The sequence below is a fragment of the Chiloscyllium punctatum genome, chromosome 23 (genome assembly GCF_047496795.1).
Source record: "Chiloscyllium punctatum isolate Juve2018m chromosome 23, sChiPun1.3, whole genome shotgun sequence".
Lineage (NCBI taxonomy): Eukaryota > Metazoa > Chordata > Chondrichthyes > Orectolobiformes > Hemiscylliidae > Chiloscyllium > Chiloscyllium punctatum.
Genome location: NC_092761.1, coordinates 57,510,925 through 57,533,360, shown reverse-complemented (window position 1 = coordinate 57,533,360; position 22,436 = coordinate 57,510,925). Strand labels below are relative to the sequence as shown.

The following is a 22,436-nucleotide window of genomic DNA, read 5'->3' as shown; positions in this document are numbered from 1 at the left end:
CTTTTCCCAAAGCACAGCATGAGATAGAGGGGAAATGTGGGAGAAGGTAACCTAATACTTCACTGGCCCCACCGTTGCCATGTTGCTGTTTGGCAGCTGTTGCCCTGTCATTGGCTGGCAGTTCCCAGGTTAGAGTGACCATCTTCTAAAGGGGCAGCAGCCTCAAAAACAACTTATTAGTTGTTTACCCCTTGGAAAATGTGGTCAAAGGCCCACCAAATGCCTGCCATAGAGTCACACTGATTTTGCAATTTGATGTTGGGGCACCTACCAGAATGATAAGATTCAGCCCATGTGATCACACTGCAGTGCATTGAGGAGTTTTATGAATGTGCTAACAGCAAGGGAGAATTATAGATTCAAGTAAATATTGAATAACTGAAATATAGGAGGCTGTGATAGAGTGCATTAAAGGATCTATGTTTCTTAATAAAGAGGGAAATAATAAGAGGGGCAAGATTTATATTGATAGAAGGAAGAGTAGAGACTTGAAGAGTGATATTTTCATCAACAGGATTGTAGCCATCTGGAATTCACTTCCTGAAAGGGTGGTGGAAGCAGAAACCCTCATCACATTGGTCTATAAATGACGTGTTGTCATTCACACGGCTATGGATCAATAGCTGGAAAATGGATAAGCCCTGGGTGACTCTTTTTGGCCAAAATGGACACAATTGGACAAGTAATTTCCTTCTGAACTCTAAATACCAAGGATTCCATGACTCTGTTTGTGGACTTGTTCCACAAACACATGCAGATTATCTGTTCCCAGGGCAACAGGTGCCAAATAGCACTATAGCAATGGTGGGGCCTCTGAAATATTAAGTCAGCTTCTCCCACATTTCCCCTGTATTTCATGCTGTGCTTTGGGAAAAGACACCATGCTACAGCACCCACATCGTTACAATGATATCTAGATTCTGTCAGGTCCAGATAGTGCCTCAAAATGCTGCTCCTGTTCATGGCATGGCCAGAAATATAAAACCACTTCTTTTCCCTACAACTTGTTGGGATGGACACTGGGTTCATGCAGCCAATCCCACAAGTGACACTGCACCCAGGTACCGACCTGACCTCTCCATAACATGGTACCAGTGCATGATAGATTCTTCAACAGAATTTTCTAAACTCATTACCTTGATCACCAGAAAAGCAGCATGGACAACACCAGATTCAACAGACTATCACCCGCTGTCCTAACTGGGACACTAAGCCCCAGTGTTCATCTATTGGATTAAAAGATCAGAAGTCCCTATTGAACAGCACTGGGTGAGCAGCTTCACTGGAAGAAATGCAGCATTTCAAAGTGTGGCTCACCAGGACTTTCGAGGGTGACGAAAGTTGATCAGCATTTTCTCCAACACATTCAAGACTTCTGCCATGGACTCCTATCCTTCTCGATGTCACAGGAGATGTGTTTCCGTGAGTTGGCTTAAGGCCTGGTCGCTAACCAAACTGTCTCCTGCCTGACGGTGTTGTAAAATGTGACCATTGACTAACACCAGTAAAAAAGAAACAAAGACTCCCAGGCCAAACATTTTTAATTGTCATTGTAAATAATATATTCAAGTCACATTAAAGACCCCAACTTTAACCCGTTCAGCAAGAATATGCTGTGTGCATTAAAAAAGAGCTTCAACAAGGACTTCCATTGATACAGTGTCTTTAACATAATTATAAATACCAAGGCACTTCACAAAATCTGACATTGGTTGACAGAAGGAGATATAATGAAAAATGACTCAAGACATGGGCACTGAGGTAAATTTTAAGGAGGGTCTCAATGAATGAGAGGTCAATTTATTGAGGGAATCCTGCAGTTTGTGGCTAAGAAGAGTCGAGACATGATCACTTTGGGTGGCAAAAGGAGTGGGGGAGAGATGAGGCATGAATTAGAGAAATGCAGTGGTCAATGGGATTGTCGAGTGGGTGGAGATTAGACAGTCATTTCAAACATATCTCTCATCCCACTGACAGATAAATAGCCTCTAATTCATTATTTTCCCCACTGTTCACATTGAACCTCTTTTGGCCTGTCTGTGAGTGAACTTGTTAATCCAGACCAATGGCAGCTTGTGCTGATGTCACTGGATTGTGCACTGACTGTGCTGTAGAAAATGCACCAAGACTGTTCACATTCAGCTCAGACGACACTGCAGTGCCAAGAGACACAGTGCTGCATTTATTGAGATCCTCTTTAAAAAAGACCATCAAATATAACAATATTACACTTAAAGCATTACATTATCGAATTACTAATCTATGTCTTACGGTTAAATAGCTTGTGCAATTTGCTGCTATTCACATGGCCATGCTCCCAAGTGCAGGACTCAGTACTTGCTTCTTGGAGATGTGTAAACTTCATTGTATTGAGCTCCAGTTGCCTGTCCTGTGCCCGTTTCAAACAGGAAACCAGAGAACAATGTTCAAACCCACAAGATACATATAAACCTTGGTAGAGGTAGCTGGAAGGAGGTGTGTCTGTGCATTGTGTCAGACTCATTAATACAGGAACAATGCTAACAGTAGAGTCACATTAGACAAACCAGGAGGCTCGAAAGGAGTCTTTCTCTTCCTGCAAGTCACTTGGAGAGCTATCTTCTTCATTGAAAACTTCAGTTATACCACAAATGGTTTGGTTAAAGTTAATTTGGATATTGAAGATTAATATAAAATTGAAGATCACAGGGCTGACAATCTTCAATTCCAGCAACTCCTACATTTGTTACTGGAGTCGTCAGCAATCCTTCAGAAAGAAGTATGCCTATAGCACTTGGACACAATTCAAATTGTAAATATTAAAACATGTCTTAATCTGAGAAGGAAGCATTGCAAATTTTTTTCATCTATTAAAAAACATTCATGCTTGTCGATGAGGTGCTTTAACTATTGGAGTATCAGGCCTTGAGTCTTTTGAACTTGTTCCAGTTAGCAAACCTTCAAATAAAAGAACAGGGATCCCTCATATAGATCAAATAATCTGCCCAGGAGTCGATGTCAACTGGGCTCATCTATCCTACACTATTTCATTTTCATCCATATGTTTATCCAATGACTGTTTAAATGCCCTTAAAGTTGCGGTGTCGACAACTAATGCATGTAGTGTATTCCACGCCCTACTACTCTCTGAGTAAAGAAACTATCTCTGACAGCCATGCTATATCTATCACCCCTCAAATGAATGAGAACCCATTCCTTCCATCTGTAGGATAAAGAAACATTAGGGTAGAATTTTTAATCCATGCAGATCAATTTGCTCAGTCTGATTCCCATGTTTGCTGTTGGATGTTATTGCTAATCTTGTTCTTCCACAGTTTGAGCACATTATGTCTTATTACATGTCTTTTTTTATAATCAAATGATCTATCATGTATTTATCTCATCTCTTTGCAAAACTGTACTCTGCTGCAAATATGTTGCTCTTTAATGTTTACATTTTCAGTGCTCAATGACTACAAAATCTTCTAATTACCCATGTCATCATTGTAACAATAGTAGCTGACATTTTTTAAGGGCCATACAGTTAGTTATTTTGCTACTTGTAACCAGCTTTTGGCTGGAACTTAAGAACCTGCAATCCTATTAAAATGTCTATCACCATCAAGGAAACCCAGCAGCTACCTGAAAAGGAAAAGAAACAAATTGTCTGCAATGTTGTCAAGATAAAGAGGAGACAAATCAACAGTAGTAAGGAGAAACCCTTCTCCCTCACTATGTCCTAATTCCCGTACAGCTTTATCCAAACTCCTCACAACCTTCAGTACCCAGTAGCATTTCCCCAGCCCAACCACCTCTCCCCATTCCCTAACTCGATGCAACTTTACCTCATACCAGACCTTGTCACATTGTCCTTCAACTAATTTGACAGAAGCTGTCAATGCTCAGTGCCAGCTCCACTACTGCATTAAAAAAGAACATTAATTTATTTGGAAGCAGTGAGTCTGCCAGATTCCACTATGTGTGAGGCATCATTTACACAATACTTTTAGATCTCTCTGACTCTGTGAGATTTAGGTTTCGAATGAAGGGGATTAATGGAGACACACTGGCCCAAGGAGTGGCCCATGGGCAGGAAAGGCTGTCTCTGCAGTGTCCACCCAGAGAGGTTTCTCCCATCCCCACCTTGTCATTCTTTTTAACAGTTCCTTTGCCTGGCTCCTAGGGTCACCAACCTGCCTTGTCTGAGGTCACCTCATTTCTGGGTGTGACTGAGAGTTCAACTCTCTGGTTGGGCTAGCAGCAAACAGGAGACCAGCTGATGGCCTTAATTTGATGGTGGGCCACCGAGATATTGGTGTGTGACCTGGGTTTAGCAACCCCATTTTCACATCAGTGTTAGGGTCCTGATGCCTGTGGTGAAATTAGGCCCATAATCTTGCCATGATAACACAGCCTCTTCAATCACACTGTGTTGAAATGGCACAGTCCCTCCTTCCAATAGTATTTCACCAGTTCACTGCAGACAGAGAATGTTGTACTTAATCACCAGGTCAAGCCAGAAACTAACGTTGTGTCTTAGCAGGGAGGAAAATGGTCATAGAGTGGAGGGATTCTTAATATATACAAGGATCAAGCACAGATAAAAGTACATAACTGACAGATATTTTGGAAGTAAACCATCTCAATAATGTGAAGATGGTTGTGATGGTTAAGTGAGGTATTTGATCACTCCAGCATTCTTCAGCATCTTCAAAAACAGGTGTTCATGGGTGACATTGTGCACATTGTTCTGAAAAAAAGTCACAAGATCAAAGTACATGTGATTAGTTGCAAATATACTGATAGGAATCAAAGACAATAGAGTCTAGATAATGAGAGAGAGACAATTGTAATCGAAGGAATACTTTGCCAACCTCCCCCTTTTGACAGAAAAATGCAACTTTACAATCACCTCATCTCGAGTATTTTCAGAGAGCTCAAGCACCACATTTTGGGAAGAATCTGAAGGTGAAGGAGGCTGAAGAGGAGCTTTCCAAAAAGCTGTCAGGAATGAAGGAGGCACGTGGAGAGACTGGATAAACAGGGTTTGTTCTTGAGCATGTTGAGAGGAGATTGCATGGAATTGTCCAAAATTATGAGGCTTGTTAACTTCAAAGAAAGACAATCCTTTTCCACAAGTGAGGTGGATCAGTAACCAGAGGACATACAGTTAAGTTCAGAAACAAAAGATTAAAAGGAAAGATGAGGAAAATTTTCCGTCCACATTTCATTATTATATTTGGGATTGGACTGCACTGAGATGTGATGGGAACAAATCAAAAGGGAGCAATTTGATATTTCAAAACAATAGATAAGGGAAATGGAAAAAAAATGCAAGGTGAGAGATAATTGTAGCAAAATGGAGCTGATTGCATCACTCTGAGGACATAGGTTTAAGGTGAGAGGGGAAAGATTTAGACCATAAGACCATAAGACGTAGGAGTGGAAGTAAGGCCATTTGGCCCATCGAGTCCACTCCGCCATTCAATCATGGCTGATGGGCATTTCAACTCCACTTACCCGCATTCTCCCAGCAGCCCTTAATTCCTTGTGACATCAAAAATTTATCAATCTCTGCCTTGAAGACATTTAGCGTCCCAGCCTCCACTGCACTCCGCGGCAATGAACTCCACAGGCCCACTACTCTCTGGCTGAAGAAATGTCTCCGCATTTCTGTTCTGAATTTACCCCCTCTAATTCTAAGACTGTGTCCACGGGTCCTAGTCTTCTCGCCTAACAGAAACAATTTCCTAGCGTCCACCCTTTCCAAGCCATGTATTATCTTGTAAGTTTCTATTAGATCACCCCTTAATCTTCTAAACTCCAATGAATACAATCCCAGGATCCTCAGCTGTTCCTTGTATGTTAGACCTACCATTCCAGGGATCATCCGTGTGAATCTCCACTGGACACGCTCCAATGCCAATATGTCCTTCCTGAGGTGTGGGGACCAAAACTGGACACAGTACACCAAATGGGGTCTAACCAGAGCTTTATAAAGTCTCAGTAGCACAATGGTGCTTTTATAGAACGTAGAATATAGAACAATACAGCGCAGTACAGGCCCTTTGGCCCTCGATGTTGCGCCGATCCAAGCCCACCTAACCTACGCTAGCCCACTATCCTCCATATGCCTATCCAATGCCTGTTTAAATGCCCATAAAGAGGGAGAGTCCACCACTGCTACTGGCAGGGCATTCCATGAACTCACGACTCGCTGAGTAAAGAACCTACCCCTAACATCTGTCCTAGACCTACCACCCCTTAATTTAAAGCTATGCCCCCTCGTAATAGCTGACTCCATACGTGGAAAAAGGTAAATCCAAGGCTCCTTCACCTTACCATTCCTTGCCTGTCTCTGTGGGACATAATTATCGAACACTTGCAACAAGTGCACCTTAAACAGCCTCCTCATTTCTGCTGTGCATTTCCCGCAGAACCATTGTTCCCAATTTATATTCCACAACTCCTGTCTAATAACAATATAATTTTCCTTCCCCCAATTAAATACTTTCCCATACTGTCTGTTCCTATCCTTCTCCATGGCTATGGTAAAAGTGAGGTGGTTGTGGTCACTGTCACTGAAGTGCTCTCCCACCGAGATCTGACACCTGACCTGGCTCGTTGCCTTGCACCAAATCCAATATGGCCTCCCCCCAGTCGGCCTATTTACATATTGAGTCAGGAAAATCTTTCCTGGACACACCTGACAACATCAGCTCCACCCAGACCATCTGCACTGAGGAGATTCTAATCAATATTGAGCAAGTTGAAGTCACCCATAACAACAACTCTGTTACATCTGCACCTTTCCAAGATCTGCTGTCCAATCTGCTCTTCCATCTTCCTGTTGTTATTTGGGAGGGTCTATAGAAAACACCTAATAAAGTGACTACTCCTTTCCTGTTACTGACTTCCACCCATACTGACTCAGTAGACAAAATGTCCTCAACAATCTCCTTTTCTGCAGCTGTGATGCACTCTTTAATTATAAATATTACTCCCCCTCCTCTTTTATACCCCTCCCTGTTCTTCTTAAATGATCTAAACCCTAGGTCATCCAGCAACCACTCCTGTACCTGTGAAATCCATATCTCCGTTATGGCTACAACATTGTAGATCCAAGTACTGATTCCATGCTCTAAATTCATCACTCTGATTCCTGACACTCTTTGCATTGAAACAGACACACTTTAATCCATCCCTTTGCCCTAAAACTCTCCTGAAGTGCTGTAGCAAATCTCCCACCAAGGACATTGGTGCACCTCCAGTTTAAGTGCAACCTGTCTTTCAGGTACAGGTCCCACCTTCCTCAGAAGGTACCCCAATGATCTACCTATCTGAAGCCCTGCACCAATCCCATAGCAACGTATTTAGCTGCACTCACTCCCTGTTCCTCACTTCACTAGCACGTTCCTCAGATTACTACTCTGCTTGTCCTGCTTTTTAGATTCCAACCTAACTTCCTGAAATCTCTTTGTCGATCCTCATCCTTTTTCCAAACTATGTCATTGGTGCCAAAATGCACCATGCCTTCTGGCTGCTCACCCTCTCCCTTCAGAATCTTGTAGACTCGATCAGAGACATCCCGGACCCTGGCACCTGGGAGGCAACATACTTTCTGGGAGTCCTGTTCGTGACCACAGAATCTCCCGTCCATTCCGCTAACTATTGAGTCTCCTACCACTAGTGCATTTCTATTCTCCCCCCCCTTCTCCTCTGAGCCACAGAGACAGGCTCACTACCAGAGACCTGGCCACAAAGGCTTTCCGCTGGTAGGTCAACCTCCACCCGCCCCCCCCCCCCTCCCCCGCAACAGTATCCAAAACGGTTTACTCATTATTGAGGGGAACAGTCATAGGGGAAGCCTGTACTGTCTGCCCGTTCCCTATCCCCTGACTGTAACCCATCTACCTTTATCCAGGACCTGAGGTGAGACTACTTCCCTGTAACTCCTCTCTACTCCACCCTCCGCTTCCCAAATGATCTGAAGTTTATCCAGCTCTTGCTCCAGTTCCCTAACATGGTTCCCAAGAAGCTGGAGTCGGGTGCACGTCCTGCAGATTAAGTCAGTGGGGACACTTACCTCCCACATCCTACAGGAGGAGCATGCACCTGCCCTAACATCCATTCCCACTGTTCTGAATTCCCAAAGAGAATATTGAGAAAACAAATAACCTTATCCTACACACAGAACCTTTAGTTTTGGTTAGGGGAAGAGGATGGATGGAAGTCATTACCTAAGTACATTTCAGGCTAGATAAAGACAGCCAGGACACTTGACTAATCTAACTGAATATTTTGATGAAGCAACAGAGGTTGATACAAGAAAAGCAATTTCTGTTTTGTTTGTTTCAGATCTCTAACATCTGCACTTCTTTGTTTTATTCAAAATATAAGAGTTTTAAATATTCCAACCCTCTTGAGATAAATGACAACATTGCATTTGCTTTCTTAATCACGGACTCAACCTGCATGTTTACCTTGAGAGAATCCTTGACTAGCACTCCCAGATCCCTTTGTACTTTGGCTTTATGAATTTTCTCACCGTTTAGAAAGTAGTCCATGCTTGTATTCTTTTTGCCAAAGTGCAACACATTTGCTCACATTGAATTCCATCAGCCATTTCCTGGACCACTCTCCCAAACTGTCTAGATCCTTCTGCAGCCTCCCCACTTCCTCAGTACTACCTGCCTGTCCACTTAACTTCGTATCATCGGCAAACTTCACTAGAATGCCCCTAGTTCCTTCATCCAGATCATTAATATGTAACGTGAACAGATGTGGCCCTAACACTGAACCCTGCGGGACACCGCTTGTCACCGGCTGCCATTCCAAAAAAGAACCTTTTATCCCAACTCTCTGCCTTCTGTCAGACAGCCAATCCTCAATCCACGTCAGTAGCTCACCTTGAACACCATGGGCCCTCACCTTGCTCAGCAGCCTCCTGTGTGGCACCTTAACAAAGGCCTTTTGGAAGTCTAGATAGACCACATCCACTGGGTTTCCCTGGTCTAACCTACTTGTCACCTCTTCAAAGAATTCCAACAGGTTTGCCAGGCACGACCTCCCCTTACTAAATACATGTTGACTTGTTCTAATCTAACCCTGTTCTTCCAAGAATTTAGAAACCTCATCCTTAATGATGGATTCTAGAATTTTAACAACAACCGAGGTTTGGCTAATCGGCCTACAATTTTCCATCTTTTGTCTTGATCCTTTCTTGAAATGGGGGTTACAACAGCGATCTTCCAATCATCTGGGACTTTCCCTGACTCCAGTGACTCTTGAAAGATCTCAACCAACGTCTCCACTATTTCCTCAGCCACCTCCCTCAGAACTCTAGGATGTAGCCCATCGGGACCAGGAGATTTATCAATTTTAAGACCTTTTAGCTTTTCTAGCACTTTCTCTTTTGTAATGGAAACCATACTCAATTCAGCCCCCTGACTCCCTTTAATTGTTGGGATATTACTCCTGTCTTCCACTGTGAAGATTGATGCAAAGTATTTATTAAGTTCTCCAGCTATTTCCTAATCTCCCATCACTAGCCTTCCAGCATCAGTTTGAAGTGGCCCAAAGTCTACTTTTGCCTGTTGTTTGTTTCTTATGTATTGAAAGAAACTTTTACTATAATTTCTAATATTACTAGCTAGCCTACCTTCATATTTGATCCTCTCCTTCCTTATTTCTCTCTTTGTTATCCTCTGTTTGGTTTTGTAGCCTTCCCAATCTTCTGATTTCCCAGTGCTCTTGACCACTTTATAGGATCTCTCTTTTTCTTTAATACATTTCCTGACTTCCTTTGTCAGCCATGGCTGTCTAATCCCTCCCCGGATAATCTTTCTTTTCTTGGGGATGAACCTCTGTACAGTGTCCTCAATTATACCCACAAACTTCCATTTAAATGGGACGGAAGAGATAACTTTTTCACAAAAACGGTGGTGCATGTATGGAATGAGCTGCTAAGGGAAGTGGTAGGGGCTGGTACAATTAGAACATTTAAAAGACATCTGGATGTGTATGTGAATAAGAAGGGTTAGAAGGATATGGGACTAGATTAATTTAGGATATCTGGTCAGCATGGACAAGTTGGACCCAAAGGTCTGTTTCTGTGCTATACATCTCTATGCTTGTGGCTATGGGGCTCTTTAAGTTGCACAGCATTGACACTGATTCTCACTATCTGCTGTTTTACCTATTCTCTGTGTTATGTTTTTCTATGTGTACTTGGAATGTTTATACCTTATAAAATATATAGGTTCAATTTCCCTTCTGGTATAAAATTCCTCTCAAAACCTTTTGCTGAATCTTCTTGGTTTCTGCTTTTGGCAAAAAAGTTGGATAGCTTTCTGTGAAATCAGAAATGTGCTTGTGGGCAAATCGACTGATTTTGTTAATTTTGTTTGTTAAGAAATGCCTCTCAGTGTGGACTCTGGAGAAACTTACCCTACTTCTTCAAAGTAAGGTCATTGCAGTTTTACCAGCTGGTATCTCTTGCGGCACAGCATTCTTTCAGTACTCTGTTAAACAAGCAGCTAGAGAATGTGCTTAGCTTTCTGAAGTGGGACTCAAAGACACAATTTGAAGAATTACCCAGTAAGCACTCAGCTAGCTATGGGCACACATCCCTTGAGCAAAGCCAGTAAATTGAAAATCATCTGGAAATGGGATGAAAATAGTTGGGTGCCCGTTTTTAACTGGTGATGGACCAAATGTCCTTTTTCTATGCTATAGACCTCTATAACTCTAGGAGTGTATCTGTGTCACTGTTCACTAAACGCTGAACTGGATTGACTCCTGGAGAAATAATATTAGATTTGAAATATTAACTCTGTCCCTCACTCCACAGATGCTGCTAGACCATCTGACTTTCTCTGGCATTTTCTGGTTTTATTTCAGACTTCCAACAAGTGTAGTGTCTTATTTTTATTTGAATGCTTAATTCATTGTGACTTTTCTTCCAGGTGTGCCCATCTCGACAAAGTTCTCCTCTTCTCTCTGATGGGATTTCCGTTTTTTAATCTCTTGGCTTGTTTACCTGCACTGGTTTCCATTTCTCTCCCAGTCTTTTACAAGGTGTTTGCTAAAGTTAATTTTCACAGCCACATCTCCATCCTCAGAGACTGTTTCCAGCTCCTCATAACCCAGTTCTGAGAAAGAATCAAATTGGGCTGCACAGATGCTGTCAGACCCTCTGTGTTGTAGTAACAATGTCAGCCAGATGGACTTCACAGAATATAAATTCCCTGTTTGGGATTGTTAATCTGGCCCAATCAGGGAGCCCTGGCTGACAGATAAGAACAGAAATGTTTCACACAGCATTGCCCTTTGATGTGAAGGGCAGTGCTTGTCACTGGCCACTCGGGTGTCTTTCCTATCTTCCTGGTTGTGGAAATTGAATAAAGATTCGTGCACTTTGTGTCTTTTCACTGTGTCTCACACCTGCACACACACACCATGGGTGCTGGGGAAAAAAATAAGCACTACCGCACTTAGGCGGTAGTGTGGGGATAGAAAAGAAAAAAATAAATAAATAAATAAAACATAAAAAAAAAATTAAAAAAAAGGAACAGAAATGTTTCACACAGCATTGCCCTTTGATGTGAAGGGCAGTGCTTGTCACTGGCCACTCGGGTGTTTCCTATCTTCCTGGTGGTGGAAATTGAATAAAGATTTGTACACCTTGTGTCTCTCACTGTGTCTCACACCTGCACACACACACCATGGGTGCTGGGGAAAAAATAAGCACAGTTAGGCAGTAGTGTGGGGGTTAAAATAAAACAGAAATGTTGGAGGGTGCTGCACGTAGCGATCCCCTGCAACTGCAGATTGCGGTGGTTCACAGACTCCCAGCCCAACTGCTTGTTCTGTGGTGCTGTGGAGTCCATGGACCACGTGTATATTGGGTTTGGGCATTTGCACTCCCTTTTTGATTTTCTTAAAAACCTTCTCCTCTGCTTTTGGTTGCACTTCAGTCCCACGCTCCTGATCTTCGGGCACCCGGTACGGAGGAGGGAGGGCAGGTCTGAAGACTTCCTCGTTGGTCTGCTCCTGGGCTTGGCCAAACTGGCCATCAACAGGTCCAGGCAGCGGGCCATGGAGGGGGTCGTTAGGGCCAACTGCCTGCCCCTCTTTCCGTGGTTAAGTTAGAGCCAGGCGTCCTTGGAGAAGGAGCACGCGGTGTCCACCAACACCCTGGAGTTGTTCAGGGAGAGGTGGGCGCCGCAGGGAGTGGAGTGCATTATTTCCCCGTCCAATTCTATTTTGATTTAGTCCCTGCCCTCCCCCTTCACTGTTTGATCACACAGCATTGCCCTTTGATGTGAAGGGCAGTGTTTGTCACTAGCCACTCGGGTGTTTTCCTATCTTCCTGGTGGTGGAAATTGAATAAAGATTTGTACACCTTGAGTCTCTCACTGTGTCTCACACCTGCACACATACACACCATGGGTGCTGGGGAAAAGTAAGCACTACTGCAGTTAGGTGGTAGTGTGGGGGTTAATAAAAACAAAAGAGGAGGAAAAAAAAGAACAGAAATGTTTCACACAGCATCGCCCTTTGATGCGAAGGGCACTGCTTGTCACTGGCCACTTGGGTGTTTCCTATCTTCCTGGTGGTGGAAATTGAATAAAGATTTGTACACCTTGAGTCTCTCACTGTGTCTCACACCTGTACACATACACAACGTGGGTGCTGGGGAAAAGTAAGCACTACTGCAGTTAGGCGGTAGTGTGGGGGTTTAATAAAAACAAAAAGGGAAAAAAAAAAGAAAAAAAAAGAAAAAAAATGAACAGAAATGTCAGCCAACCTGTTTGCTCTGAAACCTGGCTCTGAGGGAGCTAGATCAGTATCATGGACTCTTCACCTTTCAGTAAAAAGTGACTTGGTGGTGGGATACTAGTCTCTGTGGAGTTATTTCATTCTGAAATCTTCTTTCTGTTTTTATTATGAACTGAGACTGGATTGACCATCATCATCAAAGACTCCCTTCAGTAAGTGTCTGGTGATTCAAACCCATTCTGTGGACTGAAAGGGGATTTTAAAGATATGCGTTCAGAAGACAGTAGTTTAGGATAAATGTTTTGCATTAAGAAGCATCTGATTCTTTGAGTTCTCGGACCATTTTTCCACAAAAGCTATAGGATAGAATTTCTGTAGGACTTCATCAATCATTCAACTGGAACTTCAATGGGCAATTGACAGCGTCCTCAGAGAAATGGTGTAAATGTCTGCCTAAAGGTTTTTCCAATTGTTTTTTAAGGTGAAGTGACTGTCAAAGTATTGACAAAGACATCCAATACCAGATCAGCTGCAGCAGTTCACTCTTACACAAATTTTGTGAGTAGGTGCTTAACAACAAAGTCTTCAGCAAGCCAGTGAAAGTCACAATGGACAGTTTCTGCTACCACACTCCAGCACAGCAGTGTATCTTGGACTATGTATGAGCGATGCTCTAGAGAAATTCCACCAGAAATCCCTCTGCCATATTCTCCAGATGAAATGGGAGGACAGTTAAGCAAACACTAATCTCCTTCCTGGGGCTAGGTCCACAGTGTGGGCAAACCTCCTGCAAATTTATCTTGGGACTGGACACTGACTAGAAAGCTGGAAAACATTGCCCCTGCTTGCCTCAACTATAAAATGACAGAAATTCTTGGGGAGAAGAACAAAAATGATAAAAAGCCCACCCTAGAGTTCTCCTTGAAGTGCAGCAGCATGACATTAATGACTGAGAGGAACATGTTATCAATCTTTCTGAACAGTGATGACTTGTGCATCAAGCTGTCTTTCCTCCTCCACAAGATGGAACATGGAATCAGGGGATTGTTTCCATCAGATACTTACTTCCATATATTTCATACTCAGCTGATCATAGTAATGAATCCTCCCATTTTTTTGATTCAATGGATAACCAAATCCAGCAACATCAACTTCATCACAATAGTTCAGGCCCAACGTGACAGCTAAGAACCCAGTGGTTGGACGATTTCTTCTCTGTGGATGCAGAAACAACGTTATGTTGATATATCTAACCAACCATCAATAGAGTAAGAACAGAACATGACAGAGAGTGAGGGAGAGGGACATTAGAATAGACCAAATGGGAAGAGGGTAATTTCAGCTGATAAAATTAGTATAAGAGACATAGATGGTGACTGAATGGTCATTTAGAAATGATAATGAGATAATTGAAATGAAAAACCTTTAATATAGAACAAAGGTCCATAATCAAGGGCACTGGGACAGAATACAAAAAAAAAACATTCAGCATTAAATGAATAAGGGGGGGTGGGTTTGCAGTTTTCAGGGTTTGAGCATGTGAAAAGATCATGGTTTTGAGGTTCTGGGGAAGAACAAGCAGAAAACAATGAGTTTTGACTTTAAGGCAATATGGATACTGGGAGAAAGAAGATAATGAAAGATAACTATTTTCATACTTGACAGAAGATTTCTGATGAGCAATGATTCAGAGAGAGATTAAGACCCATGGTACATGATTCGTATTGAAATTTTAGACATACATCTGTGTTCTTTTATTTGTCTTGAGATCTGGTTAACACTATCAAGGCAACATTTACTGTCCATTCCTGAGGTGATTTATGAGTCAGCAACACAGTGTATGACTGGAATTACGTGTATGTCACAAAAGGCAGGAATGGACAGAATTCCTCCCCCCTCCAACGATATGTGAACAACCTATGAGCTTTCATACACGTTTACTCTGGTGCTAGCCACAAATGACTAGACTTAATGCATTCAATTTCACAACTGGCCATGGTGAGGATTGAATGCTTGAGTTCAACTGAGATCCATGTGCTTCCTCAATGATTTGTGGCCCAGAAAAAATGGGCAGAATGGCCTCTTTCTGTGTCATAATCAATATCTGTTTCTCTGTTTCACCAGCAACCTAACTAAACATCAGTTCAGTATTAGTCTGCTAATAGGGTATGGACTGCACAGCCTGCAAACAAATTCACCTTTAAGTATTCAAGACAACAGTGGATGATTATTTGGATATTAATAATGTGCAAGGGTACTTGGTAAAAGCAGGACATCAGTAATGATTAATAAAGGAACTGTGGATGTTGGAAATCAGGAATGAAACAGAAATTGCTGGAGAAACTCAGCAGCTCCAGCAACATCTGCGGAGAGAAAGCAGAATTAATGTTTCAGGTCCAGTGAGCCTTCTTCAGAATGGATACAATGTGTACACCTCCTTCCCATAATGAGACCCAAATCAGGAATCATGCTCATTTGAAAAGCTAGAGCTGTCACAATTCTTCGCTAATAGTTCCGTGATTTATATTTTATCACAAGGGTGCATAACACAGGCAAGTTCATGTGACGTTGAATCACTTCCTGTGATGAGATATAGTGTCGAAACTATAAGACATCATATTAGAATGCATGCTATTGCAAGTTATCAAAATAGGCTAAAAAAGATGGTTTGTAACATTTAAAGAATCTCTACTCAAGCTTGACTTAACTGAGGTTTAGAAAATTAACATTTATTTTGAATAAACAATGCTTATTTGTTGCATTTGTTTTTGCTACATTTGTTTTTGTGGACTAGTTAATTCATTTGGAACTTTTAGGGAAGTTGAAAGTTCATGGCTACATATAATGACAGGTTGGAATGTTCTATGTTTAGAGATTCCTATGTTTTCCAGAGAATAGGAAACCATTGGAACAGGTTACAGGATTGCATGGTGAATATTGCTTCACTGCTTTGCCTTCAGTAGAGAGCTGGGTCTGTATGTGATTTGGCAGAGACAGGTTGGATAAACGACACAAGAATAAACACATATCATTTGAGTCTCTTGGACTAGTTTTGCTATTTAAAGGATTTTGAAGTATAATGATAATGGATATGACCATGAAATTGTGATGGTTTTCAAATATAACAGTGACATCAGCAGCTAATTTTGTGACAAAAGGATGGAATAGACTGCATTATTGTACTAGATGTACTTGCAACAAGCAGGATAATGTAAAACCATGTAAAGAAAAGAGTTTGTAGCAACATACCACAATGAGACAGCAATCACTTTGAGCTAAGGGGATACCCTTTAAGGCAACAAACTATTTGAAGATACAAGATGTGGGAGATTAGAAATGTTCTTTTTGCAGATGGGTGAGGGGGTGTAGTGGGGGGGGGGTGGGGGTGAAGGTGAGGAGAAGGGGAACATTATACAAACGGTCGCGGAATTCTTGTAGCATGTAGTATGTAGCATACTTAAGGCTAAGACTTTAAAGAATATTTTCATTTGAAGAAAATAGTTTTAAGCTAGGAAATAACTTTAAAGTGTTGTAGTTGACCACAAAAAGAAGCAGCAGGGGCACTTCACTATAAAGCTTATAGTATGATAAGAGAAACTGGATAAAAAGAACAAGCTGTAATAAACAAGGAACAAAGAACGCAGACATATGAGGACAGCAGGATGGTCAGATAAGAAAATAACGAGAGAGAAAAACAAATGAGGTAATCGGCTTATGATAGGATGGGAAAAGGGAGGTGTGATTCCGCAACTTGTAAATAAATAAGATTGCTTACATGCTCTGTTTTCACGCGCATTTCTGCTTGATTACAGAAGCGTCTGGTGCTTGCAAGCCTGTAATAAATTGTTCTTGTTTCCAAGGCTTTGTCTCAGGCTGATTGATTTGTGAGTGAGCTCTGTTTCTCACAAAGAGTAGCCATTTCTCTAATCTGCAGAATAGAATGCTAAACCACAAGGCTGGTGGCAAAGATAATTTTTAATCAATCTTTGTGGTTGAAAAAGATAATTTTTAATCAATTTTTTTTTCTACCTATGCTATATTTTCACTTGTTGTTTTGTCTCTCCCAGGTCAGATCTTGAGTTAGGCCGCATTTGGAAAACTGTACAGTTCTGGTTGCCACACTACCAGAAGGATGCAGAGATTTTGGAGAGGGCACAGATTTGCCTGATTTGGAGGGTATTAGCTATGGCAAGAGATTGGGCAGACTCAGTTCATTTTCGCTTGAAAGTCAAATGCTGAGGGATAAACTGATAGACATTTATAAAATTATGAGAGGCGTGGATAGAATGGATAGTCAGAGTTTGTTTTTCCCCAAGGGCAGAAAAGTCGATTACTTGTTTTAAGACAAAAGGGGGAAAATTTAAAGCAGTTGTGAGAGGCAGGTTTTTTATATGGAGGGTAGAAAGTGCCTGGAATGCACTGCTAGGGCAGGTGTTGGATGTGGACACAATAACAAGGTTTAAGAGGCAGCTTGACAGGTTTATGAATAAGGAGAGAATAGAATAATAATATGGGTAACATAGAGGCAAAAGGTTTTTGGTTTAGAAAGGCACCAAGTCTTAATACAGTCTTGATGGGCCAAAAGGCCTATTACTATGGGCTGTACTATTCTTTGTTGTAGGCTGATGGAAGGTACTGGCTAGCAAGAATTCAAGCTTTTTTTTAAACATAAGACTGTAATGAATCAGCATTTTCTGCTTAATTATGCAATAAAGGCAAAACAGGGCACCTCAGGCCATGGAATGCAAATCTTGTTCTGTGAATGAACCCTTGGCCTGGATACTGAGTACTCCTGGCTGCAATATGTTCAGCACAGTCAAGGAAGAAATGAGGGGAAGTGCTTGTGATGAGTAAGCAGTGCTAGGGAGAAAGGATGGTTTGGAGGGCTGAAGGTCAAAGTTAGTGGTTAGAGGTAAGAAACAATTCAGGTGTCATAATATTACAGTTGTACTTCATTGCAGGAATGAAATAGAAGGGCAAATTTACAGGAAAGTTATAGTGTGGCCTGAAGTAGCAATCATGGGTGTTACAATTATCATAATATAGACTGGGTTAGTGATAATGGAAGGGTCAGAGATAAACTTTCTGAGATGTGTTCAAGTGAACTCTCAGCATACTTATGTTTATGAATCAGGGAGCCCTGGCTGATAGCTATAAATAGGAGATTCACAGAATCTCCTCATTTGAGTGATTGGCTCTGAGCTGATTGGGCAAAGGCCACGTTCTGTGCACATATAAATAAAGGGTGGCTTGGAGATGAGATATTGGCATCTGTCCAGTTATTTCAGTGGCAGCAAAAGAAAAATAGGATACTTCTGAGTTGAGGAAGCATTTCTGCCATCATTCCATTGTTTGGGAAGCGTGACTCATTCTATCCTGTCGAAATCTGGGCACAGTATGTGGAAAAAACTTATTTTTCTGGGCAAATGACATTGGTGCATGTGAAAAATGAGTAGTCCTTCTGTATGCTTGCGCATCTATAGCATTTTTGGTTATTAGGAGCTGAACTCCCCCGAGGCACCAGATACTAAATCTTTTCAACTATTGATGGATTTACTTAAGGAATATTATGACCCAAGCCTCTTCAAATTCTGAGATGCTATCAGTTTTATTTGGCTATTCAGGAACATTTTAATGAGATGGGATTTTAATGGGATTTTAATGAGATTAAGATGATTGGCTGAGGCATGTGATTTTATGTTTACCCTGAATGAGATGCTGAGAGACAATCAGGAATGTGGGATTAATGACATAACCATGTAAAACTGCTGACTAGCCAAAGTCCAACTGGACTTCAAACAGGCATTACAACTGGCTTTGTCATGAGCAAATGCAGCAAGAGGAGCATGGGAGGCATGGGACATCCCAATGGAAGTGGACACCCTCACCTGTCCAACTGAGCTTGGGGAACACCACTTGAGTGTAGACAATCGCAGGGCATATCCTAAGCAGAGGGACCTTTGGGCAGCCCACAGTGAAATCATAAGACAAAGCCAAGTCTCAGCCAAATGGCTAAAATGTTATTCAGGATCTGAGGTGGCAAGCCATTGTAATTGCTACCAAGAAATGGAATCGAGATGGCAAAACAATCTTACGAGGCCTGCTTCAAGTAAGAGAACATATCCAGGAGAGTGCACACACTGGAAAGTCCATCTACATGTGATTGGCAACTGTTAAATTGCTTAGTAACATCCAAATCAGAACCAATCAAAATAAATGTCTAGTTAACTGGCCACCTGGTTCTCACGGAGGTCAATAAATTACTTACAGTGTGGAAACAGGCCCTTTGGCCCAACAAGTCCACACCGACCCATCACCCACCCAGACCCATTCCCCAACATTTACCCCTTCACCTAACACTATGGGCAATTTAGCGTGGCCAATTCACCTGACCTGCACATTTTTGGAATGTGAGAGGAAACCAGAGCAAACCCACGCAGACACGGGGAGAATATGCAAACTCCACACAGTGGCAGGTTCAATTCCTGAGGGTCTATGGCGCTGTGAGGCAACAGTGCTAACCACTGAGCCACCGTGCCGCCCAGAGGTGCAGTTGGATCAGTAATTACATTTCAAAGGCACAGATTCAAAAGGTACTGAGCTTTTATGACTAATATATTGGCAGTTTCAACATCTTGTCCTGGTCCCCATTAGACCCTTAGTTATCTTCAACATTACTGCACAGAAGGAAAATCTACTGTTCTGAAAGATTACACATACAGATTAGTCAAAAGCTAGAGAAGAACCTTCAGCCCTCCAGCCACATGAATGGCTGCTTTGTGCTCAAATTCATGTCCTTACCTTTTCTGTTCAATTGTTCATCTTGAGTTAAGAATAGCACACATGCAAAGATTTGGGGATGGGTCTTCATGGTGTTTGGGCGATACCTTGCCGATGTGAAGATGATGATGGGACTCAATTGCAGGCTTCAGTACCCATTTCCTGGCACCGGAACTTTTCCCCATGCAGATTAAGGTTGCTGGCTGGTACCACCATGTAGCTGGCAGCCCTGACCTGTCCCCTCTCTTGCAAGGATGAGCAAGATCCTAGCCACATTCAATTTTCATTAAGCTGTGAATCATAATGAAAACAGAAAGCATGGAGAAACTCAGCAGAACTGAGAACAAGTGAAAATGTGATGTATTTGATTTTGCTGTAAAGAGGGAAAGGACACGTGAAACACAAGAATATATGAGGGGAAGGTTAGAGGGTGAAGCAGATTGCCGATCAGAGGCGTCATGGAATATAAGGTAAAGCACGTGGTAATACTTGCAGAGGAGACACAAAATATTGGGGTCTGGAGCAGAGGTTAATCACGGAATAAAAGTCAATGCTGACTGAAGACAAAAATGTAAATACAAAGTACAGAAATAGGGCGTTGGGGTGGGTTATGCTATGAAAGCTGAAGGCAGAATCTGTGGTCTGAAGTTATTGAACTCAATGAAGAATCCAGAAGGCTGTGAAGTGTCTAAATGGAAAACAAGGTGCTGTTTCTCCAGTTTGCGTTGGGTTTCACACTGCAGCATGCCGAGAACAGAAAAGTTAGCATGAGAGAGTGATTGACATTGCAAGTATTTGAAAGTTTGGAGTCATGCTTGTAGACTGAGCACCGTGTTCCATCAACCATTGGGCCAGTTTGCATTTGGTCTTGTCAGTGTAGAGGTGGCAGCATTGTGAGTAGTGTATACAGTAAACCAGATTGAGAAATGTACGAGTAAACAGTTGCTTCACCTACAAAGATTGCTTGAGATCTAGAACAGTGAGGAAGGAGGAGGTAAAAGACCAAGTCTTACACATCCTATGACTGCATGGGAAGGTTCTGCAGGAGGAGGTTGAGGTTTTTGTGAGTAACGGAAGAGTGGACCATGTCTCATTGAGGGAATAGTCCCTGCAGAAGTCTGACAGGGCCTGGGAGGCAAAGATTTGTTTGGTGGCACGTTCGTACTGGACTTGGCCGAAATTAGATAGGGGGACAGTGACTGCCTTTTTCCTGTGATGGTGATGGCTAGCAAGAGGGGAAATAGCTTTAAATTGAGGGGTGATCGATATAGGACAGATGCCAGGGGTAGTTTCTTTACTGAGAGAGTAGTAAGGGCATGGAATGCCCTGCCTGCAACAGAAGTGGACTTGCCAACTTTAAGAGTATTTAAATGGTCATTGAAAAAAAAAACATACGGACGATAATGGAATAGTGTAGGATAGATGGGCTTTAGATTGGTTTCACAGGTCAACGCAACATCGAAGGCCAAAGGGCCTGGACTGTGCTGTAATGTTCTATGTTAAATGGAGGTGAATGATCTTTGAAATAGGGAGGCTTTGTGTGGAAAGTGACGGCAGGTTGGATGAAGAGAAAAGAAGACATGTTGGAGATACCATTGTGGATAGTGGACTTGTACTCAGAAATGCAGAGCCTTGCTTCCCTAATAATGCTTCTTTCTTTGTGCAGAACTGTCAGAGACAGGAAACCCTTGGCCTGCTTTCGTAGCAGTCAGCTGCTGTACTCTGAAATGCAAAGGTCACTTCAGCCAATTTGACAGCTTCTGTCAAAGGGGGAGTACATAAGGTAAACATGATATTAAGGTGCTGGGAAGGTAGGCTGCCAGATGGGTAGAAAGCAAGGGTGCCAGGTAAGCAGGTGACAGGTAGGTAGGATGCCAGGTAAGTAGAATTCCAGCTGGGGTGGGTGTAGGGTGCTAAGTTGGTAGGATGCTGTGGGAAGGGGCGAGGGTGTAATGTTGACAGGGTGCCAGAATGTAAGGGGGTGTTTTGGTAAGAATTTTGATAAGTATTGGTAGTTTGGAGAAATTGGGTCCAGTGGGACTGAGGAAAGTGGACAAAGGGTCTAAGGGGTTTGATCCATCAGCAAGGCAAGGGTGGTTTGGGTCTTGTGGGGGCAGTTTCCAGTCTGATCTGATGGGGGGGGGAAGTTTGGGTTGGTGCACATATGGTTCATGTCCAGTGGCAGGGAATCATTTGGAGGTCAGATCAGGTCTGGGACCGTTTTGGATCCACCAGCAGGGGAGGGGGAATTGGGGAGAATCAGGTCCTGTGATGACAGAGGAAAAGTCACGGTGGATCCTGGGGGTGGGGATGGGCCACTGGTGGGGGAGGAAAGTGTTTGGCCCTCAGGTGAGGAGTATCAGTTCCACCAGAACAATGTCAGGTGCTGAGATAGGGTCGGGATTCCTAAGGAGAAAGAGTAGTCCCAGGTCCCAACCAGGATTATTGGCTCCTGAGCCATGATAATCAGGTCATGGGGTGTCAGGTCAGCGTCTGGGGGGTATGAGGGGTTTGGGGAAGGTGTAGTTGGGGGTGTGTGTGTGGTAAGTATGAAGTCTGTTTAGCAGTTATTCAAGAGTAACATATTTAACAGTCTAACGTTTCCTGAAGATGGTAGGACAAGTTGAGAGCATATTAATAAAGTATTCAGGACCCAAAGCTTTTTAAATAGAGTTATAAAATATAAAAACAATGAAGTTGTGATAAACCTATATGAAACACTAGTTTGGACTCAACTGAATATTGTATCCAGTTCTGGGTACAGTCTTCCTGCAGTATGTGGACGTACATTCAGTTGTGCTGTAACACAGCAGTTCTGTTCTAATGCAACCCACTGTTATAAGAACATTGCGTACTAGCAGCACTATTTAAACTAATGGGGCCAGAATCGCGCG

At 42.4% G+C, this 22,436-nt stretch overlaps 1 protein-coding gene across 1 annotated transcript in view; it reads right to left on the bottom strand.

Annotated features, from left to right (window-relative positions):
- Positions 1-1,534: 1,534 nt before the first annotated feature.
- The window catches only part of LOC140494087 (CMP-N-acetylneuraminate-beta-galactosamide-alpha-2,3-sialyltransferase 4-like), a 206,610-nt gene continuing 185,708 nt past the window's right edge, over positions 1,535-22,436 (bottom strand). Inside the window, exons 11-12 of the mRNA XM_072593029.1 lie at positions 13,828-13,977; positions 1,535-4,729 (exon numbers count right to left, since the gene is read on the bottom strand). Coding sequence (XP_072449130.1) covers positions 4,649-4,729; positions 13,828-13,977 — 231 coding nt within the window. The 3' untranslated portion in view covers positions 1,535-4,648. The remainder of the gene's footprint in view (positions 4,730-13,827; positions 13,978-22,436) is intronic.